At 40.9% G+C, this 21964-nt stretch overlaps 1 protein-coding gene and 1 long non-coding RNA gene across 2 annotated transcripts in view; one reads left to right on the top strand and one right to left on the bottom strand.

Moving 5' to 3' along the window:
- Positions 1-1321: 1321 nt before the first annotated feature.
- LOC122574324 lies at positions 1322-14473 on the bottom strand. The gene is made up of 3 exons (XR_006319001.1): positions 13032-14473; positions 12874-12961; positions 1322-5513 (listed from the first exon to the last, which is right to left on the bottom strand). It is a non-coding gene; the product is annotated as an uncharacterized LOC122574324 (long non-coding RNA).
- LOC122574321 (diacylglycerol O-acyltransferase 1) overlaps positions 11126-21964 on the top strand; it is an 88223-nt gene continuing 77384 nt past the window's right edge. Inside the window, exon 1 of the mRNA XM_043741766.1 lies at positions 11126-12026. Within this exon, the coding sequence (XP_043597701.1) occupies positions 11908-12026 (119 nt within the window). The 5' untranslated portion in view covers positions 11126-11907. The remainder of the gene's footprint in view (positions 12027-21964) is intronic.

Below are 21964 nucleotides of genomic sequence, written 5' to 3' on the forward strand. Positions count from 1 at the left end.
TTGATAATTTTCGAATAAAGAAATAGAGGTGTTGCAAACAAGGTTATCGGTGAAAGTACAAAATAACGTTAGTTCACTAATTTATATAGAAATAAAAAAGAAACATTTTTACCGTCAATCGTTCCGCAGAAGTCGCTTTAGTAAAAGAGATGTGGCTGCGGTAGTTAATGAAAAAGAGATAGCTGACAATATCACGATTCAATACTAAAGGGATTCGTTTTTGCAGAAATTCTGTTGAAAGCAACTTGCTAACGAGAAAGTGATTGAAAATATAACAGTAACGTATTTTATAGACAACAGGTATGTCTTACGTACATGTTGTCTATGAGACTGATTGAACATTTCACCAAACGCTTATTTCTCTAGCTTTATATCTGTTTGAGTATTAATCCCAGAGAATTCTTTAAAACGATGTCAAACGTTGTCTGAGGCAGTTGTGCCTTCAAACGTGTCTTCAACCTTATACGTGCTCAAACTTAATTTTGTCGTATTAAATCGTAGTATCAGCGACATATCTTTCCTATAGTTGCTAAAAAAGAGCATATCAATGTGATTAATCATTTGCATAAATGTGAGGCTTGTACAATTGTAGTAGTAGTTAATTTAGTAAATGAAGCGCAACATAAATCATAAGAAGGCGCAACAAACTAGATACATCGCGTAACATTTAGTACACAGATATTTCATATCAATTGATCAGGATCTAAAGCAGAGCTTAAATTCGTCTATTCTGATAATTGAATTGGAGACCATAAAAGCTGAAATATATATATATATATATCTATTTTCAAAGCAACAGGTATATTATATTGCTTCCTATCGTTGTTACAATTTATTATTACAATATTGAATAAATTCAATTATAATAATGATGAATAAATTCAACAGTAAATGACTATAAGAACACGTAAGCTGTCTCTGTTTTAGCCAGTTTGTAGCGGTCACTCGCGATACGGAAAGAAATAAGAAAATCCAGGTCCATCTTTGGAAAACGTTGTCCCAGGTGGTTCGTCGATACTCGTATCATTTGAAATCGTACACCACGAAATACCTGATATCTCTACTCGACGTCCCTGTCCTTCTCCGATTTCCCTGAGGGAATATTCGCGCGAGTCAGCGAGTGCTACCACGCGTCGAGAACGAAACACACTCGTATAATACGGGCCAAGTATCGATTCAACGATGGAGGACTGGTCTCGACATTCCGCCCGAGCAATTTCCAGCGAAGCGGAATTTCGACCGGGTCATTATTGTTCTCGGCGGTCTAGAGACAATTTCCATCGGTTTACTCAAATCTGGCTGGCCAACTCTCTAGGTAAGTAGAAAGAGGGACAATGGAGAGCGAATAGGTGGGATAGAGAGAAAGAGAATGAGGGAAGGGAAAGAGGGTGGATAGTGGCACGTGAGGTCTGCAATCGTGGCATCGTGCATGGGGCAGGAAACAGACGAAATTTGACATCAGGCTTGACCAGTGGTATGTAAGAGATAATTGATGACGTTACGGTTCATCGCTCGCTACTCGGTTACCGGACATAGACAAATATTGACAGCTTCCGATCACAGAGCCGCTAGTATCCTTTGTAGGTAGCTCACGCACACGATCCTCCGATGTCTGTTCGGTTTTCCTGTCGAATCACTTCGCTTAGTCTCTGGTACGTTAGTAAATCAATGTCCCCTGGACGTGCATGTCGAGCAAGTTTCGTAAATTAAAGTGGCCTCGTTTGTTCCTATAAAGCTTGCCTGTGGCTATTGGTTGCACGTGACGTCGCGCTCCACGCTTTGAGGACAAAGTGGCAGTTTTCCCTTTACCTTACTTTTATTATAGTCGGCCGTGCCTGTCTTCGTGCCACTCCGGCCGGAACACAAAATTGCAGCCGGAAACTTAAGCCCGGGAATTTGAAGGGTTCTCCGGCCAGTGAATCGGAGAGGAAGTACAGGTGACCGAACCTTCAGCCCGGGCATAGCTTCGAGAACATCAATGACTGTACCGCGTTGCATTGTTCATCTTTAATTGTCTGTGCGGTTCTCACTTCGGTATTTTGCAAGCGAGTGCACCTTCAAAGGAAGCACCGTGGCAAATCAGTTCATAACAAGTTTTGCAAAATTCGATTAGGTACCTTCCTTATTCTGGATCGTTTGCGGTGAGACAAAGGGTCGCTTGTTATCTAACTGTTATTGTTCTTGTACTCTGTATAAGTGCTTAGTATTTCTATCAAATTCATTCTAAAACTTGCATCGTTAAATTCTGACTAACGAACAATATCACTTATTCGTTCAGTATTTTTTTTCATTTTATTACAATAGTATTATCAAATAAATCTTGAAGGCTGACATTCAACCGCTTGAAAATATTCGAGTTAGCTTGTTTAAAAGCTACTCTCGAGCTTTGAAAGGAATATTGTCAAGGCTGTCCTTGGCTGCTCCATTTTCCATTCCTTTAGGTTCAGCGTCGAAAGAAAAGGAGAGCTTCAAAGGCTCGAGCGGCTGTCGAAAAGGCTCATGGTTTACACATCGTGACGGTACTTTCTCGTCAAGGCTCGTAAAAGCTCTCGGGACGATCGACTGTAAAAGTCGGCGACACGGTCAAGAAGATCCTTCTTGATTTTCCGGTTCTCAATTCACGAGCTCGTGAAAAACCACACTCCACACATTCCCGGTCACTGCCTCGTTTATCCATTCCTTTCTATTCTCAACTTTTTCATTGTTCTCTTGATTTTAAGAGACGACAGCAAATTATTCGTTGGTAGTTGAGAATTTTGTTCCGAGTAATAAATTCAATTCTTGATTCTCTTTTTCGATATATTAATTCGAGAACTCGTTTGGAACTTTGCACGGTTCCATCGAAATTTTCTACAATTTCGAGAATGACCTTTTCAGCGAAATTGATCGTTCGAATAATTTGAATGAACAATTGAATTAATTTGAATTAAAATCAGTTTGCTCGATTTATTTTTAGTACCATCTCTATTATTCTTATTAATGATCGTTCAATCAGCTTAAAACAATGCCTAAAATCTATTAAAGTTTAACGCATTTGAAAGTAGCAAGAAAAAATAGTGTATCATAAAGGAATTTGATCATCAACATCAAAAGTATTATAGAAGAAGATGAAAGCAAATGTAAAATAAAAAGATGAAAGAATGGTTCTTAAATGAAATAGGGACAAGGTATAACAGGTTATATGTTCTTTTTTCCGCGTGGCTCCTTTCGCAAAACTTGATCACACGAAATTAGCTCGTGTCAACGTCGTATCACGGAAATTGTACGGTGAGAAACAGTGAAGATTCGTGTGTGTGGGTGGTATAACGCAGCTACGTAGGTAATAACGGGAGATGTTGAGCTGTTCTGGGCGACGTGGCGCATACGCTCTGCCTATTAGCATACAATTATCTTTATGCTTCTTTTATGATTCATATTTAGTACCAGTCTCGTCCGCTTTTCGCTTCGTCGACCAGCGCAGCTTCAAGTTTGCAACTTTTACGATCGTGCTTGTTTCTAAACTTAACGTCCTCCGGTTCTCACCCCTTATCATCGTTTCTCGGTGCTACGCTGGTATTCTTGCTAAACGTGCTTTTGCAAATATTCGCAACATCGGCGTCGCAGGGGGAAAGGGAAGCTCGAAAATTTGTTGTCGTACGTGCTGAAAATCAGCAACAACTATTGATTTCGTTCACGCTCGTTTTTGTTCCTCGTTACGAACCAAACTCATCCAATGGCAAAGAAGTTCATTGAATAGTTTTTATGGTTTTACATTATCCCAAATATCGATAAAGCGAAGCATAAAATATTTAAAATTGGAGAGATTTTCTTCTGTATTTTTTGGTAGAGACAAAATAATTGCACCGTGAAAAAGATTAAAGGAATAAAATTGGATAACAAAGAGGTAGCTACGCATCCCCAGAGTACCATACCATTTCGTACGGTGTATGGGTTTGATCGTGGTTCCAATGACCCGGCATTGCTACCGGCTACAGTTGAACATTAATTTAATTAATTCAGATCCATTTGCAGTTGCACGCGAGCTAGCCATTTCGGCATTTATTTTGCGCCATTTGGACTTTATTTTTTACGGAACCCGAGTCTACTATGATTGTCTAGAATATGTATATAATGGGAAATTTGTTTACCTAATCTAGGTTTAGCCTCATTCGTATTTTCATCGTTTTCTCTACTCTTCTTTTTCTCGTCTCACCTTTGTGGCATTATGCCATTTCACGATTCATAAGCAGATAATGCGATAATTATTTTTTAATGATGAAATGATACTAGACATTTTCTTAACGACATAATTTTCTAATTATTCTATAATTGAATCTTTAATTAGTTTGTAAAATTCCATTAAAATTTGGTAAGCTGCCCGAGGAAAAAGTTTCTGTCTGTTACAATGCTTGTGACGCTCTATAAATTAGTAAGGAGGGTCGTTCTAGATCGTTGAGATCGATTCAGATTTTAGTAGTTTTAGACCACATCCGGCCGAATGGCTAATAACGGACGTGCTCTGACTACTAATCGGCTTTGCGGAGATTTCCTGATGTACGAAGCGGTATATGGGCTAAACGCTACGGGGAGAAGGGTCAAAGGGCAAGATTAGATGCTTACGATGGACTTCTACGGGGTTTGTGCATAATGCGTAGCTCCTCGATAATTTGTCCACTCATAATAATGTTCATCCTATCCAAAATACATTCCATTTTCATGTAATTTATACCTAACACGAATAAAATAGGAAATTCTTTGCTAAATCGTGTGAATAATTCCTGTAATTTTTATCCGATTAGTCTCTTCTTCTTCAAAATCCGGCGACTTCTTAGAACCTGATACGGAAAAAGAAAATTGCGAAGGAAATTACGCCGAATCACTATTCCGATTTTCTTTTTCTTTTTTTTTTTTGCTTTCTCTTTGAATTAATCTATCTAATTCGATCAAGTACTTCCGTTGAGACTTCATTTACATGTAATCCGGGAACAGTTGATTGTATCTCTAATTGCTTGGCGGCGAATGGTGGAACCGATGCTCGTGAAGTTTGTTATAATATTAATTTCTTATCGTTGATCTTGCGCGGCGGCGCTATTCTCCGAATATCGCCAGTTTCACCTTCCATGTGCAAACATACTATAGGAACTAGTTGGTTGAATATCTTGCGATCTCTACGAAGCAGGAAGGTGTAAGTACCGTGTTAGTCTTTGGGGTTACGTCGCTGCTCGCAGAGCTAACTAATAGCCTCTTAGCCTCGGCTTAGGGAGGATCATGCTACAGGCAGCCGCACCCTCCATTGCTCTAAGACTCAGACCGCACATCCTCAGCCCTTAGTGCAATCCTTAAGCCACGCCAGGCCTGCAAACAACCGATCTCCTTCTCGAACGTAGACGATGGATTAACGATAATGATTGATTGGATTCCACATTCTTACCTATCGTTCTTTCCAACGACATACCGAACGACCTGGCCTTAAACGACTTAAATTAGGTTGTTACTCGGATTCTGTTCGTAGATTACATGGACTTGGTGGCTATCTAGAGAAAACGATAAATCTTTATTTCGAATACACGTACGAGGCATATGTACAAAAATGCAAGTTAAGAATTGGATTCGTAGAGTTTGTATTTATTAAGAAACAAATGATTATGAAAGCGAGAGATACCAATGATTCCTGAATTAGTCACAGCTTGATTAAACCGGCATGCAGTCTAATTTTCATTTTCATTCGCATAAAGAAGCGGCGCATTCAACGTAATAAATTCTCACCGGAGATGCAGCAAAGATTTTCATTCGCGTGGTTATTCGCTTATTCTCGTCCGGCGTTTCTCGTACAAATGAACCTGTTACCGTAGGGTTTACGCGAAATTTACATTCGCCCCCGAGGTGAAACAGTCCGAAGGAGATTTCTCCCGTTATAGTTCAGTCAACGGAAGGCTGTCTGTGCTTCTTCCCCATAAGCAGACTTTCAGCGAAAGCTCAATCGGTGGATTTGCGGTAACAGTTCGCTCTGTATGCGTTCGCGTATTTCTCAAATCCCTCGCGGATAGTAGGACCATTTCCTTTCGTTCCTCGGATATCGTTCGCTCGCGTGGTAAATACGCGCGTATACGTATCTGTATACATATGTACATATACGTATTACGAATACTCAGAAATACAAAGATACCAACTAGACATCCATTTATTTGATACGATCCCAAGATCGTACATATACACAATTATGTAAACGGTAGTTGTGTAAAATCGTGAAAACTGAAACGTGTAGCTCAATGTAAAAATACATCGATTGAATCCGATGTGAGTGTGTAGCGTGTATGAATCCCGCTAAGCGGTAGCACGGCTTCCATGAAAAATAGTACACGAAACTCCAATTGGGCGTGACTGGGTCTAATTTATTTAGTAGCCCAAAGGAGAGACAAGTACTGGTGTGGCTGGACGTCGTCTGTGCCATTGTATCGGCAGCTTTTCAGCGCTTTGAAATATAGTCGTCCTGCGGGCTTGTTCGGCCCTTTACCACGATCCCATGGGTTCGAATTAATTTCGCGAAGAAACAACTGTCCGCTAACGCTGTCTCGCTCTATTCGAGGGAATTCGATCCCAGAAAAATAAATTCCAACCCGCCAGTGAACTCCACCGCAAAACGCTCCACCGGAATCGTTTTTCTCTTTCCTCTCTCGTTTTTTCTTTTTTTCTTTCATTTAGTTTGGACGTGAAATTCGCGAAAGAGTAAGCGAGCGACGAATAGGTACGATCATTTGCAATTCCACGAGGTCAATAACGATACATCAAGGGGCAAGTTTAGGTATCGAGAGTATTTCGACAACGTGGTAAGGAGCGCGGCCGGATGCCACGTTGCACGACACGGTTTCTGAATACAAAGCGCGAATCTCGCATACAGTCGGTCACCGAATCTATTTCGGTGCTGGTTTACAGAACAAGAAGGCAATAATACAAGGATGGGAATGTTTCGACCAATATTGCGAAAGTTTTCGTACACGGGCTCTTGGTCCGTTGAAGTTCCGCCGATCCTCCTTTTCTTTGGAGCGACTGACATATGAATAGAAAGGAAAGAAGGAATGCCACTTGATGCTCGATGGAATCCAGACACGTTTCGACGTTGACAGATGTTTGCGAGACTGTACGGGCAACTTCTGCAATTTCCTGTATTAACGATGATAATCGTTAATACGATTTTGCAACTTTTCTTGTTTTACTATTCGAAATTTAAACGATCATAGACTGGCAATTTACACGACTTTCCGCTATAAACGAAACGTTTGATTGATCGATGCTATGATGCTATACGACGTAGAGGATATTTTAGTCGCAATATTTTTCCGCGTGATCGGGACTTTGACCGCTATCGTTCGATCATTACGATCGAACTATGTATGAACACGGGCAGATTGTATCAATGCTGTTCAACTTGCTATTTGCTGCTTTTATTCCTCTTTACAAGAGTTTCGCGTGTGACGTTTAATCACGCGAGATCATTGAGCACGTAATCGGTTGTAAACGACCGCGACGATAGGTACGGTCGTTCTCGAAGACGATCTACTCGAGACGCTCGTGAAAGACGTTTAACGAACCGCTTAGTAGCCAGATAACGGGATCACGTCACATGAAACGTTACAAGGCTAGTTTCTTTGTAGCCGTCCTGGGTTGGCGCCGAGAATTACACCCTTCGGTGCAACTTCAATGACGTTTTCCAACATCGAACGATCATTCGATAAAAATCACACTTTCGTACTGGTAAATTCCTCTTTCGCTTTTTTCTGTCGAGGAACCTGCGCGAAACGTGCTATTCTTGCGAAAGATAAACCGTAGCTTATTTTTTCTGGCGGTTCAGCGAGACGAGAGAAGCGCGTGGTGCAATTTTAAAACGCGTCGCCAGAGAAGATCTCCCGTGGGGACACGACCGCGCTAGGTATCGTTTAATCGACTTGTCCATGGTTTCACAGAGGCTGCACGTTCACCAACATCCCGGTAACGACGCTTTTTCCCCGCTTTTTGCCCTCCGCACAATTTTCAGAATTTCCCCATTTCCCACTCCTGTGTCCCTTTTATTACGGTCGTTGCGTGACAGGGTTTTTTAAAATCGAGGACACTGTCCCGAGGATATTAGATACCGCGGTCGGTGCAAAGTGGCCAGTAAAAGGGCCCTGTCTAGTATAAGCGCTGCCGCCGAATCCTGGAAACCCGCTCTACCGTCGGGTCGGCAGATGTCTGTGGAGATCCTGTCGACGTGTAACTACGTATGTAGAGTAACGTGCTTGCCACCGTGCTCAGTAATATCCGTGGTTGGCCATAAAGGGAGTTCGTAAACGACTGGTACGGCTTTCCTCCTTCCAGCCTGTATCTCGCTCTCCCTACATGGAAACGACTATTCGAAACGTACATGCCGGCGTACGGGTGGAAAACGAGGCGAAACGGAGAATGAATATAGACTTTGCTTACTGTTCGTACGTGCCAATATATTCGCGCTAGCTTTCGCGGCTAAGCTGTTCCCTTTCAGCCTAAAATGCAGGTTAAATTCGCTGTGGTTAGGTACAGCAAACAGACGATCGGCCCATTGTATTCATTGGCTAGATTGTATTTCATTCGCGTGATAAACGAAACCAAGGAGAATGTGTTTTGATAGAGTGCAGCCGAATTTAATTGAGCTCTAACTTTACGAAACGCGCTTGTTACTGTAGAAACGTTGAATTGCTGGCAGGCTTTTATTAGAAAATATAAAATGAAATAACGACAATTGTATTTATTGGTGAATTAATAGTTATTAGTTCTCAATTTCCTCTACTTTGTAATCATTTATGCAGAACTCTCCTTCGCTTCTGAACCATATCGCATTCCTAAAAATTCCACTTGCACAGCATACATTCTTACCACGTGCTGCCAAAAGCGCACGTAACACTATGCATGTCAATTCTCCACGTGCATTCTCTGAATTGCTTCTCATTCGTTCCTGATATTCCAGTATAAATATCCGCTTCGGTCCCAATCTCTCGTCATTCATAAATAATTCCGATGAGTTTGCTGTATCTCTTACATTATTCCTTGATTGTAAGAATGAAAGGAAGTATTTAACGATTACTTGTCCGTCGCCGCTATGCTCGTAATTTATTCATATTGCGTATAGGTGTTTATTAATTTACTGTTTCTATTATGGTTAAGAATGTATAAAAATAAACAGAAAAGAGAAAGTTCGTGATTCATTCTTTAAAAGTGTTATCCTACTTATCTTTTTAGTAACTCCTATACTTATCATTCCCTGGATTGTAAATCTAAAATTGACCTGCTCATAATTAAGCTTGAAAAATGAATCGGCTGCCCCTAACTACCTTACGTCAGACTATTGAATTTGTTTGAAACGAATGTATTATGTAACGTGAAAGTGTTGTTACAGTTGGCGACGTGAGGTGGTTACATTTGGCAACATTCCGCTTCGCGAGCTCTGATACATCGTGGCTGAAGATAATTAGTAACGAGCTTGATAGCGTTTCACGACGATGCTCGTCAAGAGACGCGCTTAATTGTGAATCCTCAGAAGTGGATGCATCGTGGCATTAGGGATGTTTAAAGGGACGGATTTCCTGTGCGTTTGTCGTGGATCTGCGGGTTTCCGCCCTCGAATACGCCACTTTAATTAGCTTTTCTTCCAACTGGTGTCTATCCTCGTCTTTTCAGAGTTCGACGATCCTTCAGCTAAGTCAAGGATTCGAAGAGTCGCGTAATTGACACGCGAAATTGTCTCACGTGTTTGGCTACCAGTTTATTTACTCCGAAACTTTCGACCGTTCATTGGAGTTCCCCGGTTTCCACGGCACGAAGATGCAGACGAAGCGAGAGGGGGCTTCTCCCAATCGGCAAACTCAAAAAGCAAAGCTTGCGATATCTCAAGTCTTAATGGATATTTTGTCAAGATAATTACCGCGTGAACATTGATGAATTTCATTAAATCGTTCTTAACGATTTTCCATGGTGATCTTATATTCGTGGAAATGATATTCGTGGAAAGACAGCAGTGATCGAGTAAGAGCAAAAATAAATGTTATTTTATCAACAATTAAAATTTTCTTTGATAATTTGAAAATATGTATATGTATTAACGAACCTAAATCGAATTGTAATTAATCCATCGCGTTTCTGACCGAGCATATTTAATGTAAAATCCCTCTCCCTCAATTATTCGCTTTGTACATATTCTATATATATCTTTTCTCATTTAAAATATTCAATTTCAGAATATTCAAAGGAAGCAACGAACGATAGATCATTGGTTTCCTTATTCGATTGTGAAAACGCAGGTGAGGGAATTACGTTTTATTACGAGAAACAGAGGAACAAAAATGCCATCAAATTGTAACTACCACTGTAAAATACGAAGTTTCAACCCGTAAAGCCGGATTACGATACACGGTAATTATCCATTTTAATTGCGGACTATATTCGCTGTTATCCAAACGACTGCAAAAATGGACGCGTCCAGAGCGTGCGCGCGCGTTCATCTGACGTTTAAGCCCTCGAGATTTTCTCTAAAGATTATAAGTAATTACCTAATTATTCGCGTCAAGTTCGCGTCTTAAATGTCATGAGCCGGTAAGAGCAGCTTCTTTCACCGGCGAGAACCGGAGAAAGGGGAACATTTGTGAAGCTGCTTGAGCGCGTTTGCGTTTAAAGTTACAACCTTGAAGAAGTTAAATTACATAGCGCAGTCAGGACACAATTACACAGTATGTTTAATGAATCGTGCTACAACTGACAACGAGGTAATTGTTCGTGACAAAGCAGCTACGGCAATCTGATAAAGCAAAAACTGGCAAAGCATTTTGTATAAACTGTCTAGCTTTTGAGAAGGATGATTCGGACCATCTAGTTGTTGCAAGCCAGCTAGAATATAAATACGTTCAGCACGGTCCATTTATGGTGTAGTCCGTTTTTAAAAACAGACATTAATTTTTTAAGAACGACAGATCGTGGCAAAGTGATTTGTGAATATAATTTTCGAGTTGCACACACTCTAAATATTAGAACGCTCCTCGCTTATCCAGTCTTTTATGTAGGAGACATTACAGACACTACGAAGTATTACACTATAACTGGTTAATCATGTAAGAAGAATTTATAGTGCGTCATTTCATAGTATATTTACTTTTCCTGTTAGCCACTTCAAATTCATCTTAGTTAATCGTATTGTTTATTTAATACCTTCCCTCTACCAAGCTACATGATAATAACCAGCCAAGGCCGAAAAAGATGCTGCATATTATTTATCTTTTTCTTTACTCAAAACATTCTTCTTTTATTTTGCCGTAATACAGGTAATACAAATTGTAAAGAACTTGCATAACCCATCAAGAAAAAACAAATTGAAAAGAGCTTGCATAACCCGCCAAAAAAGCAAAACGCTCATGCCCTCTATATTAAAAAATACATTCAAGTTAGAGAACGTGATCGGGAAATGGTCCTATGAAAAAGCGTAGTTACTACTACTTGTTATCTATAGGAGACAAAGATAAATACACAACGGACCGAGAAGGCCAATGAAAGCCGGTAGTATCACCGTGACTGTCTATTCGTAAACACGATCGCGTGTGTGGTCTGACTATATAAAAACGCCAGAGATTAAGTATACCGGTCTAGCTATATCGATACTCCGCAGGTGAAACAAACCAGGTGGAGCTATAGGATCTTACAGTTCGATCTAAAGTAAATCTACATCAGGTCTATCGTATTATCAGTGAAAGTAAACGTTTTATTTCGATCAGTCTTTGTTCGGTTTCGCTTTCTTTTCTCTTAGTGTAAACGTGAAGTGTGAGTCGGCTCACCGACTTAATTGCGCACGTGTGAGTTTGTGTGCGACTGTGTGTGAATCCCTGCACAGCGTAGAGCGCGCGTGGTGCTTGTCCCTCGTCGCAGAGTGCCAACATGACGATAGAACATGAAAACGACACGAAGGTGAGGTTAAGGAGGGCAAAAAGCGTGACACGAGCCGAGGAGATCCAAAAAGCGGAAATGTTGGCACGTAAATCACAGCCTGACAAACCGTGAGTCTTATATTTTTGTTATATACGACTGTAAACAGTCTCGAGTGTAAACGAACTAGAAGTCGATTCCTGTTGCGGTTCACGTAAACACTTTATCGTTTTTTCCGATGATCGTTTGAAACTGTCGGTAAGGGAGTATCGCCGAGAAGACGATGATCGACGTCGACGAGAACACGGTTACACAAAATTTTCTGATCCTCTCGAGTTGCTCCAATGTAACACACAACTTTACGAAACAACACGCATGCGCGTTTCGTCTCTGATCGAGCACAACTGTGAATTCACGATCCCCTCCTTCGAACGCTGCATTCCTTTTCTCGTTTTAGTATACGTTTCTCCACGCCGTTCTGTCGCACATCGTAATCGATGCGGAGGTCAGTCGGTAGTGTAGTGCGCATAAATTTCCTATAGTTCGTTTCATAATACCTTCTACGTCCTTAGTTAATTAATCTGTTCTAAAGATGATCTGACATGACTCAGGTTAACGATAAAACACCGCTCTTCTATCCGATCGCGATCAGAATTTATTTACACTTAATCGAGCGGTTTTTTAGATATTCCGATATGGAATAATGAACTGAAATTAGGATGAGCTAATGAGATGAAAAAGATTCATTACATAGCTTTTTGGAATTGATAAAAATATTATATCCTTTTAAGGCAAGTGTTACATCAATTGAAAATTAGGTTTCGCTATTTAAACATTAGATTTCTAACTTAAATCGTACAAATTTTTATTGATATAAACTCTATATTTCACTACTATTGAAGAGATGATAAGATAAAGTTTTATCATTTGGGACAGGGTTAAGGTTCACGTAACGTCTTAGCCGTAGTATATACTTACGTTGGCAAGTAGTTGGTGTTTAATTGTTTGATTACATTCATGCACCTAATCCAGTAGAAAGTAGAAGTAGCGACCAACGCCGTAACGTCTAGATCGTATTACAGACGTTATTATTATCAAAGAATGTCTCCATAGAAATACGGAATATCTTGGTTTACCTAGTGTAGAAATCGAAGACAAATCTCGTTTCCAAAGTTACCAGTTTAAACATCGACAAATTAGGAACTGGTTTTAGGAAAGTGAATAACGCGATAGTCAATATTTGCAGTGACGTGGATGATTTCAGAAACAAAGTTGGAGGTGGGAATAAGCTGTTTAAAGTTCATTCAGTAGAACGAACACGAGGACAGACAATCGAATGCAGTCTTGAGTGCACGTCGTGGAAATGAAAACTTTCTTAACGAGCCGTTCGCCTCTTCTAATGGAACTGCACGTCAAGAAAACACAGCTAGATAATTCGTTCTCTAGCTATGGCATAATTATTGAGTTTCGCTCTACCCACGCTTATGCGTCAGTCCCCATTCCTTTGCAACAGGGAAACTTATCTCGATGCCAGGTTCGCGATAACCGACAGTGATACTCGAGCTTCATGCTCGAAAACAATGGGAACCTCGGCTGAAGCTTCATTTAAAGTTCAAGCAAAGTGAATGACAATTAACTGTCCTAACTTTACGATCAATAAGATCTCGTTAGACGTCTGAAATAAGTAATGAACGGGTTCCGGAACGTGTTGATCGATCAATTTTAATCCGACTACATATTTTTTCCCCGTTTCTTGCATTTTGTAATAAATCAAGCCTTGTCCGTTTTACGCCGAACGAATCTTAATTGCGTGTCAATACTTCAGGCGTTTGCTTCTCGAGTTTTAACGAATTGAAGAAAATATCGCAGTGACGTTTAGTAATCTGATCGTTCAATTCCGTTTTATGACTTAATACGACAGTAATGAACGATAAAAATATATCATTCGATATGTGTTAAGTTATGATAATTCATTCGATACTTACGTGATTGTTTAGAACGAATTTAAAGTAATCAAGGCAATTCTCGAGATTTCAATAGGCGATTGTAAATCATCCTACATGTCGTAGATTGCAAGAAAAACACAGAATATTCTAATGGCGGCTTAAAGTCGTTAATAATCCTGAAATAATGCTTGCTTTTCTTCGCTCAGAAGATTGTATGTACACGGAATTCTATCATGTTTAGCCGATAACGTTGTTGGTTTATGCACTGAATTGTCTTAAGATATATTTGCACGCTATTAGATTAGACTTTGCTGATATATAAATAGCAATATATCAGGCTTAATCGTGGCTCGCTTCGGTTACACAAACAGAAAGTTGTTCGTGTGCGGACTTGATGGTATTTTATAGCAAAGCGCAGTATTAACATACACGCGTAAATTTTACTGCTACATTTCCTGTTCTATTCGTTGGAATTAATTATGATAATAGATACGCTTAAAAAATCAATACCAATCAAGATAATATTCATACAATAAATTACGTTGAAATACAAATGTACTTAACATACTGTGTAAATTACAAATTACAAAATAAAATTGCACATACAGAATAAAGTATGTTAATTTACACCATTTTCTGGTATCATAATTTCAAGGCTGCAGACATTTTATAATCTTATTTTATGAACGTAACAAAATATGTTACAAGTTTTCAAATAAAATTCTAATTTGTTTTAATAAGCATCAAAAAGAGATTATTGACACGTAATTAAAACGGCAATGCAGCCTCGTTCGATACCGAATGTTATGTTGCTTGTAGTAGAATGCAGTCGCAAACGGTTTCTATTAATTAACAAATCAAACGCTCAAAAACCGCGTCCGGTTGGGTCACACAGTATCGTTGTGCACATTGGGTAATGCGAATCGGAACAACAGAGTGCTGTGAATTCTCTTTGTACGAATTACGGAATAATTCCCATAGGTGCGCTTGGAACAAACCGCACACTTCTGTTCACAGTAATTAACAATCTCCTGTCCACTTTTTTTACGCAATAAGCCTGACGTAATTAATTATTCCCTTTTTCTTGCTTCTCCATCGAATGCTATTTATGCGAGCGACAATGAATCGTTTAAACTGCAAGTTAGTTATGTAACGCGAGCTTTATAATTCAAGGCTGAAGGAATTAATCTTTGAATATAGCTAATCAAGATATGACGGCATATTTTGTTTCAATGAGAATCGTAACGTATATATTAATTTGAACTTTTGCCTCCCAAGCTTTTTCGTAACGTCTTCTAAAATAGCTGACGAGGTTAATATCTACTATAGAATGGTTGGCAGCGCGTTTGCTCTAGCATGCTCTTAATTAAAATGTTAATTTCAGTGACGAGGCAGAAGCATATTGTGATAGGGAAAAGAGGCGGCGGTAGACGAGGAGTGCAGGATAACCGGGATATATCGCGGAAATACTTTCGTGAATTCGTACGCGTTCCCGCGAGCAATGAAGTATCATAAATTTATGATCGGTTTACGGCGTATCCAATTCAAAACGTAGATTCCGCGACCTACCGCGTTCCTGCAATCAGAATCGCTAATCAAAGAATCCTCGAGCGTTCGTGAAAGTACCGAGGGAAAGCTATAACTCGCGTTAATATTTCTCCGTAAACAAAAAGGGAGGATGGTCGGCGGCTGGAGAAGCCAGAGCAGTGGGCAAATTCCATTTGTTCAGATTTATGAAGTTTCGCGCGCGCGTGTGGCTTTAATATCTATCCGCCGTGGAAAAAAATTTAATCAAGTCCACGGTCTAATCGAGCGCACGATCAAAAATTAATGCGTTAAAAACAGGATTAAATCTGGAGGAGCGTTAAGACTAAAAGAAAATTCACGAGGCTTTCTCTTTGGATTTTAAAGACGCGATGAGACTGGCGGGAAAAGTGAAAAATGTTGCGAACAAGGCTCCGCTAAAAAAAAAAAAAAAGAAAAGAAGTGGAAGGAGACCAAAAGAAATAAACGTAGCCACTTTAGATGGAGTTATCATCTCGTGCAAGCGGACGTTAATTAGCGAGACGAGACGAACACTGGCAAAGGTTGATGATGCCAGAGGCGCTTTATTTCAGAACACATCCTTCCGGCAAGTTTTGTTTTATTAGCGAAAGGTCAGCTACCGAAAACACAGTGAAATCTTCTCTTGCCCCTTTGACAAGCTATAATGACCTGCAAACAAGTCTCCTTTCTTTTTTTCTCTCTTACTTTTGCTCTCCACGAAGGAACACCTTTCTTCTACCTTTAGTTGTTTCTTCTCCCCATCTTCGCACTCCTCCTTCACCTCCTCCCCCGCTTCTCGCTTTCTTGCCCGAGATCGTCCATTATGCCGGAGAATCAGAGATGGCACACCACTCCTCCGTCTCTTAAACAAACGAGCCCTACTGTATTTACCCGTTCCGTGTTTGCCAGATACTTCTTGTTTTCGCCAACTTTGCAATTAGGCGCGAGCGCGTTTGGGTTCGTTGGACGCGGTGAATATCGAATGATCAAACCCTTTGGTCGAAGGAATTCACACGGAAAGCTATGTCTGGCTTGCACGATCTTTCAATTCCAGATTGATTTTAAAGTTTCCGTTTGCACGATCCTTCGATGCGAACATCCTGCTCGCATGTGTTTACCGGTAAATTGAATTTAATCCCCGACGACTTCCGCTCTGGTGGTAGAGCCAGTGCCTATCCGTAAAATATTCACCCAACAACGTCCATTTCAAAGCAAAAAAGTTTGTTATTTTCGCAGTGACACGGCCTGTAATTACACGTTATATAGTTAGACGGCGAAGAATGCCATTAACGTCCAGTATGAACATTTTCCAATATGTCTGTCTGTGCCCTGAAATGACATGCTATTGCTGAAGGGCAATAATCATTCGCTAATGTATAGTCGAATGAGAGGCGGATAACAATGATATCCCAGCTATTTTCCTCCCCATCTTTTTCTCGCATATATCGCGGCCCCTTCTCGGGTGTTACCAGTACGTTCTCACCTACTATTTGCTAATATTTCTGCAGTATTTCCAACTGCTGGACTGCTCTTATCCAGTCCCTGGGCTTGATATTCGAATCGATAACAACTTCGAGGAAGCAGAAGGAGAGCAGATTGGTGATCATTTCGCGGACATTCTTTTGCGTTCTCTCTCCTCGATATGTGCATGTGTATGTACATGGAAATAATCATTCGGTGTTACGGTATTGAACGGCTGGCGAGGGGAATGCGCAAGATTTTCCTCGAGAATTTTAATTTGCCGCTCATGCACATTCATCATCACCATCCCCAGGCTTCGTATCATTATCACAAGCCTTCGTGTTCGAACAAACACCTCCTTTTCGTAGCTCGCAGCGTCGGGTGTTGAAAAAGTACCAGTACCTGGCGATACTTGCATCTCGTTATTTTCAAAGTTTTCCTCGCTGTCTTATTTCCTTCCCAGAAAATGCATTATTTGTTATCCACCAGTTGTTTCGACGTTTGATTCCTTCTTTTTTTTCTTTTTGGAGATTCGTCTAGTCAGGCAAAAACTTTTTAATCTTCGTCATCGGACGGACTGGACGACGCGCCACCGTTTCGGCTGACACGACTTCGAAACGAATGAGGATTAACGGTATTGTGCTGTCAATCCGGCCGTCGCTTTCTAGTTTCCTCTTGTTTCCTCCCTTTTCATCGTACGGCTCTTTTCTTCGCGGAAGATTGCGGCGTTGGTGTCGAATCTCGCGCGTGAAATCAGCCGGAAGAACAATGGAAAGCGATTACGTCGACAGAAAGGGACTGAACGAGCGTTGGTGGATTAGGCACGAAGACGATTGCGGTTTTTGAGGCTGGATTCGGTGTTGCCCTGCACGATCCACATCACCGGTCGCGATTCATTCGTCCCTGGAATTCATTCATTCACGGAATCTACTTGCCAAAATCGATTATTGAAAACGGCTAAAATAAACGAATCGCTTTAACCAGAATTAAAATGGTATTTCGCTGCTCTCCAAATGTTAGGCAGGAAATATCGTAGTATTGAAATACGTCCAGTTAAAAGCCGTATCTGAATTTCCCAGCGAAAATTTATTGACATTATCGTAATAAAAATAGCGGAGTGTAGAAAAATTCAATCCAAGTAGCCAGGAGAGAGAATTCTCTTCAAAGTCTAAACGTTCCTAACTCCGACTTTACCCTTGTCGAACAAGGATTTATATTTCCAACAACGAGGCTGTCTTCTTACAACAGGCGAGGGGGGAACCCTGATGAACCTCGGGGATCGTGAACGGAAGGAATGCAACGGCGAAAGTTAGGGATGTCGCGGTGAAAGGATGGGGGACAATAAAACAGGCAGACAGACATGCGGACGGAACCGACAGACAGACAGGGGGCGAGAAAGACGGGATACCGTGGCTCCTGGTAATCGATTCCGGTGTGCTTCCAACTTGGAAGGAGAACAGGACGACGAGCGGAAGGAAGACAAGGTGAACGAAAACCGGGCTAGGAAGAAGATCTGTTTAAAGCGCCATTTAATTTTCCTTCATGAATCATTTAGAGTATTCTTCTACCCTCTACTGTTCCTGCTACTGCCCGTTCTCTTTCGTTTGCTCCCGATTCGCCGGTGGCGGCTGGCTGGCTGAGCGGCAAGTTTTCCTCCCTCATTACACGGGTAATATATGTATATCCGTCTATCGTTTAAATATTCACGAGGGTTCCGGTGTCAGGAAGATTCGCAAGGCAGATACGGGAATCCTATGAACCTGCTGCCCCTTTCTGCCATTCTACGCCCTTTCGTCTCCGTCCTTTTTTACCCATCCTCCTCTCATCTTCGTGTCCGCTCTTGTATGTACAACGGCTTCCCCGCTTCCGTATCCGATGAGACTGACTTCAGATTCGAGGAACAGCTAAGGGGATGAAAGAGAAACGCGAGTGCCGTGCTCCCTTTTGTGGGTGCTCGTCTTTCCCCTCGTCTCTCGCATTTCGGGATCGCATCAAGTGTTACCTATCGGTTTCTTGCGAGACGTAGTAGCTGTATCGATGCTGGTTCATTCATAGTTTGCGAGATAAAAATATAGAAACCTTATTGAACTAGAGTTGAAGAATAGGCTCGATCGAAACATCTTTTATGGATATCGAACATCTATTTAGAACATCGATACCTATAACGAACTGATAACTTCAAGCTTCCCGATAAAGTTAGTAGAATTTGTAAATTGCGATAAGAATGAAAATGAAAATTTTGGGATTCTTTTTCGTTGTTTCAAAATTATTTTCAAGTTCGTATCTGTAGCTTGTATCCTGTTTAGTTGATTAAGCGAAAATGATGCTTTAAAACAGTGAGTATCATTTCCAGAGATTTGGAAAGATCTTCTTATCGAATTATTAATTTCGAAATTGCCCTATAACCGACCGACAATCTACTGGCAGCCTTTCAATTCCGGTCGTATAATAGAAACGACCACGAATGTTGACACCGTGTAATATACTTTTCATGGACTTGTGCGGTTTAGATAATGGCCGTTGGACCTTGTCCGTTATCGTGAAACGAATTATGAGCGGCCGGATAAGCATGACTTGGATCGTGACGACGCGTATCTCCCGATATAATGGCACTTTGGTTGCGTCAGACGTTCGGTATTAACTTTACGATTCGCCGTGCGTCAAATATGGATTTTGGTGCGTGCAAAATGTACGCATAATTCACCGAGCAATAAAATGTTACCGATATACGCCGTTCCGAATATTAATTACGTGGATAGAACTACAATTACTCAGGTTGGCACTGCGGGACCACGGAGCACGTCGCGCTTCGTTATCAGTATCGATAATTTTAATGAGCGTGTAATTAACTAACGATACGCCCGTTCATAGGTCAGGAGGTTTTCGAATTAGACTTTCTCTGTTTAGAGACGAAATACGGTTAGTTTCGAACAAGCCAGGGAGTTAATAGAGTTTTACGCGTTTTTAAATATCGATATTCACGTGTTTTTGAGGGAGTTTACCGCGGACAAATGGAAAATTAACGAACTGAAATGAACAAATGGAAAATCGAGGGTAGTCGGAATGATCCGGATTTTTGGACAGTCCACGTAGATCGCCCAGTTTACAAAAACTCTTCCAGACTAAACCATATTACTCGGTTCGATCGCACGGTTGGGTAATTATACCAAAACATCGTTCGCTATTTCGTTTCGGTGCACCATGCAAAAATACGTTACCGTTCTTTATTCCGTTTCGTGCTACTGGTATGCGCCGATTATTCCCTTCCCTTTCCATTCACGTTTTCACGCTCGCATGCAGCGTGTCTGGTGGATGGAAGATTGTTCCCGCGTCGACTTGTCTAACGTGGGAAACAACGATCGGCCACATTTTTTAATTAGCGGTCACAATAACGTCGAGCCTGGTAACGCGATTTTTATACGCTTCCATTTACATGTTTCGTGACGTGAAAATAAGTAGGATTATATTTATGATACAGTGAACTTTTAAATTAATACATTAAGCAACGCAGTAATTTTTAGTACTGCGTAAAATATTTCAGATTTCACGATAAAAAGTGAACACTAAAATATTCACTGCCACATAAGGTATTTTTCGATAATTGACTTTATATTTGCTATTCTTCTTTATTATATGACTCCGCTGTCAATTCGTTCGTAACTGATTTTTCCTTTTGATATCGAAAGATACATCCATATAGTCAGCCATTTTTCACCAAAAAACTAAATCGGACACGAATGAATTTTAATGACATCATTCCGTGAACTTGATTTATATACGACGAGACAGGGAACGATTCTTGTTTCGTTTTCTCGTAAACGAGTCCACCAAGACCATTTTCACGAAAATTAAACCGTGTTTTTGCGTTACAGCGAACGAGGGGTGTCTCTTGTTATCGAATGCCTACGGGTAAAAAGTTTGCCGCCTCGTTTTACGACATCAATAATCGAGGGGCTTATAACACGCGCCATCGACGAGTCGTGTTGAAAACTGCCGTGTAGCGAACTTTCTCACCATGGGAGCGACCGTTTTTTCGCATCTACACGAAAGAAGTCCCCTCCCTTTTAGCAGTAAGAAACAGAGATGCCGGTCCAAAAGCAGTATGCCGAGTACCCGAAAACTTTGAAAAGTAGACGGTAACTTGTGCCTTCTTGTCAGGGGTCATTGGGTGGATCGTCCTCAGCCTCGCGGAAATACATTGTTTCTAACTGATATCATGACTCCGTGCTCCGAAACATTGTCCTTCCTCTCGCCAGTCTCCAGTGGAATTTTATAAAACAAAGGTTTACGATTATTTCAATCCTAAAGGAATTCTCCGAGCAAAGAGATTCTTTCGAAACAGCGAGTTGCAAACTATTCTTCTCTAACGGATATGAGATGACTTCTTTCCAAGTTTATTAAAAGATATCTCGCGAAGAAACGAGCAACCTTCATAAATATTAAACACGATCGTAATCACGCCGTGTTTACACTGAATTATTTCGTCAGAATGAAAAGACGTTGTAACAGTTGTTAGACCACTTAAGATCTCAACTCACGTGAACGCGTACAGGTCCCTGTGGAACACCTTAACCATATGCAAGTACTCGAAAGACCGTTTACGCTTTTATTGCTCTGGCCCTATTGTTCAGGGCAAGTTGGTCGCGACACTTTGAACACCCAGTACAGTAGCACTCATGCATATGGAAGTTCTCGGTGACACGTCTGCATCCTGCCATGCAGGCCGTGGCCAGTATCAGAAGTGTGAGATAGCTCTTCCTGTGCGGCTCTCCGGCCGACTCTGTTGGCTTTATCGCGGCTCTATTAATTACCACGATCTGCCATAAATTCAGAGTAATAGTTAGGATTTACTCGAGACAGCGGCCAGGTTAAACGATCACATTAAATGCACATAGTTGCTGGAAATAAGGGACTTCTGTCAGGTAATTACGAGGGACAAACGGCGCAGTATTTCAGGAAAGACTTCCTTTCGCTGTCTTTAATCTTTCGTGGCTTAATCGCGGTATTACGTTCACGGTGCAACTTCTACGCTACTGTGCCACTTTTTCATTTTGTTTTATCCAGTATCGTATTGTTCCTTTGAGATTTGGTAGACTTAACGTCAAGGGGATTGAACT

Source organism: Bombus pyrosoma, linkage group LG13 (assembly GCF_014825855.1).
Source record: "Bombus pyrosoma isolate SC7728 linkage group LG13, ASM1482585v1, whole genome shotgun sequence".
In the NCBI taxonomy this organism is placed as follows: Eukaryota; Metazoa; Arthropoda; class Insecta; order Hymenoptera; family Apidae; genus Bombus; species Bombus pyrosoma.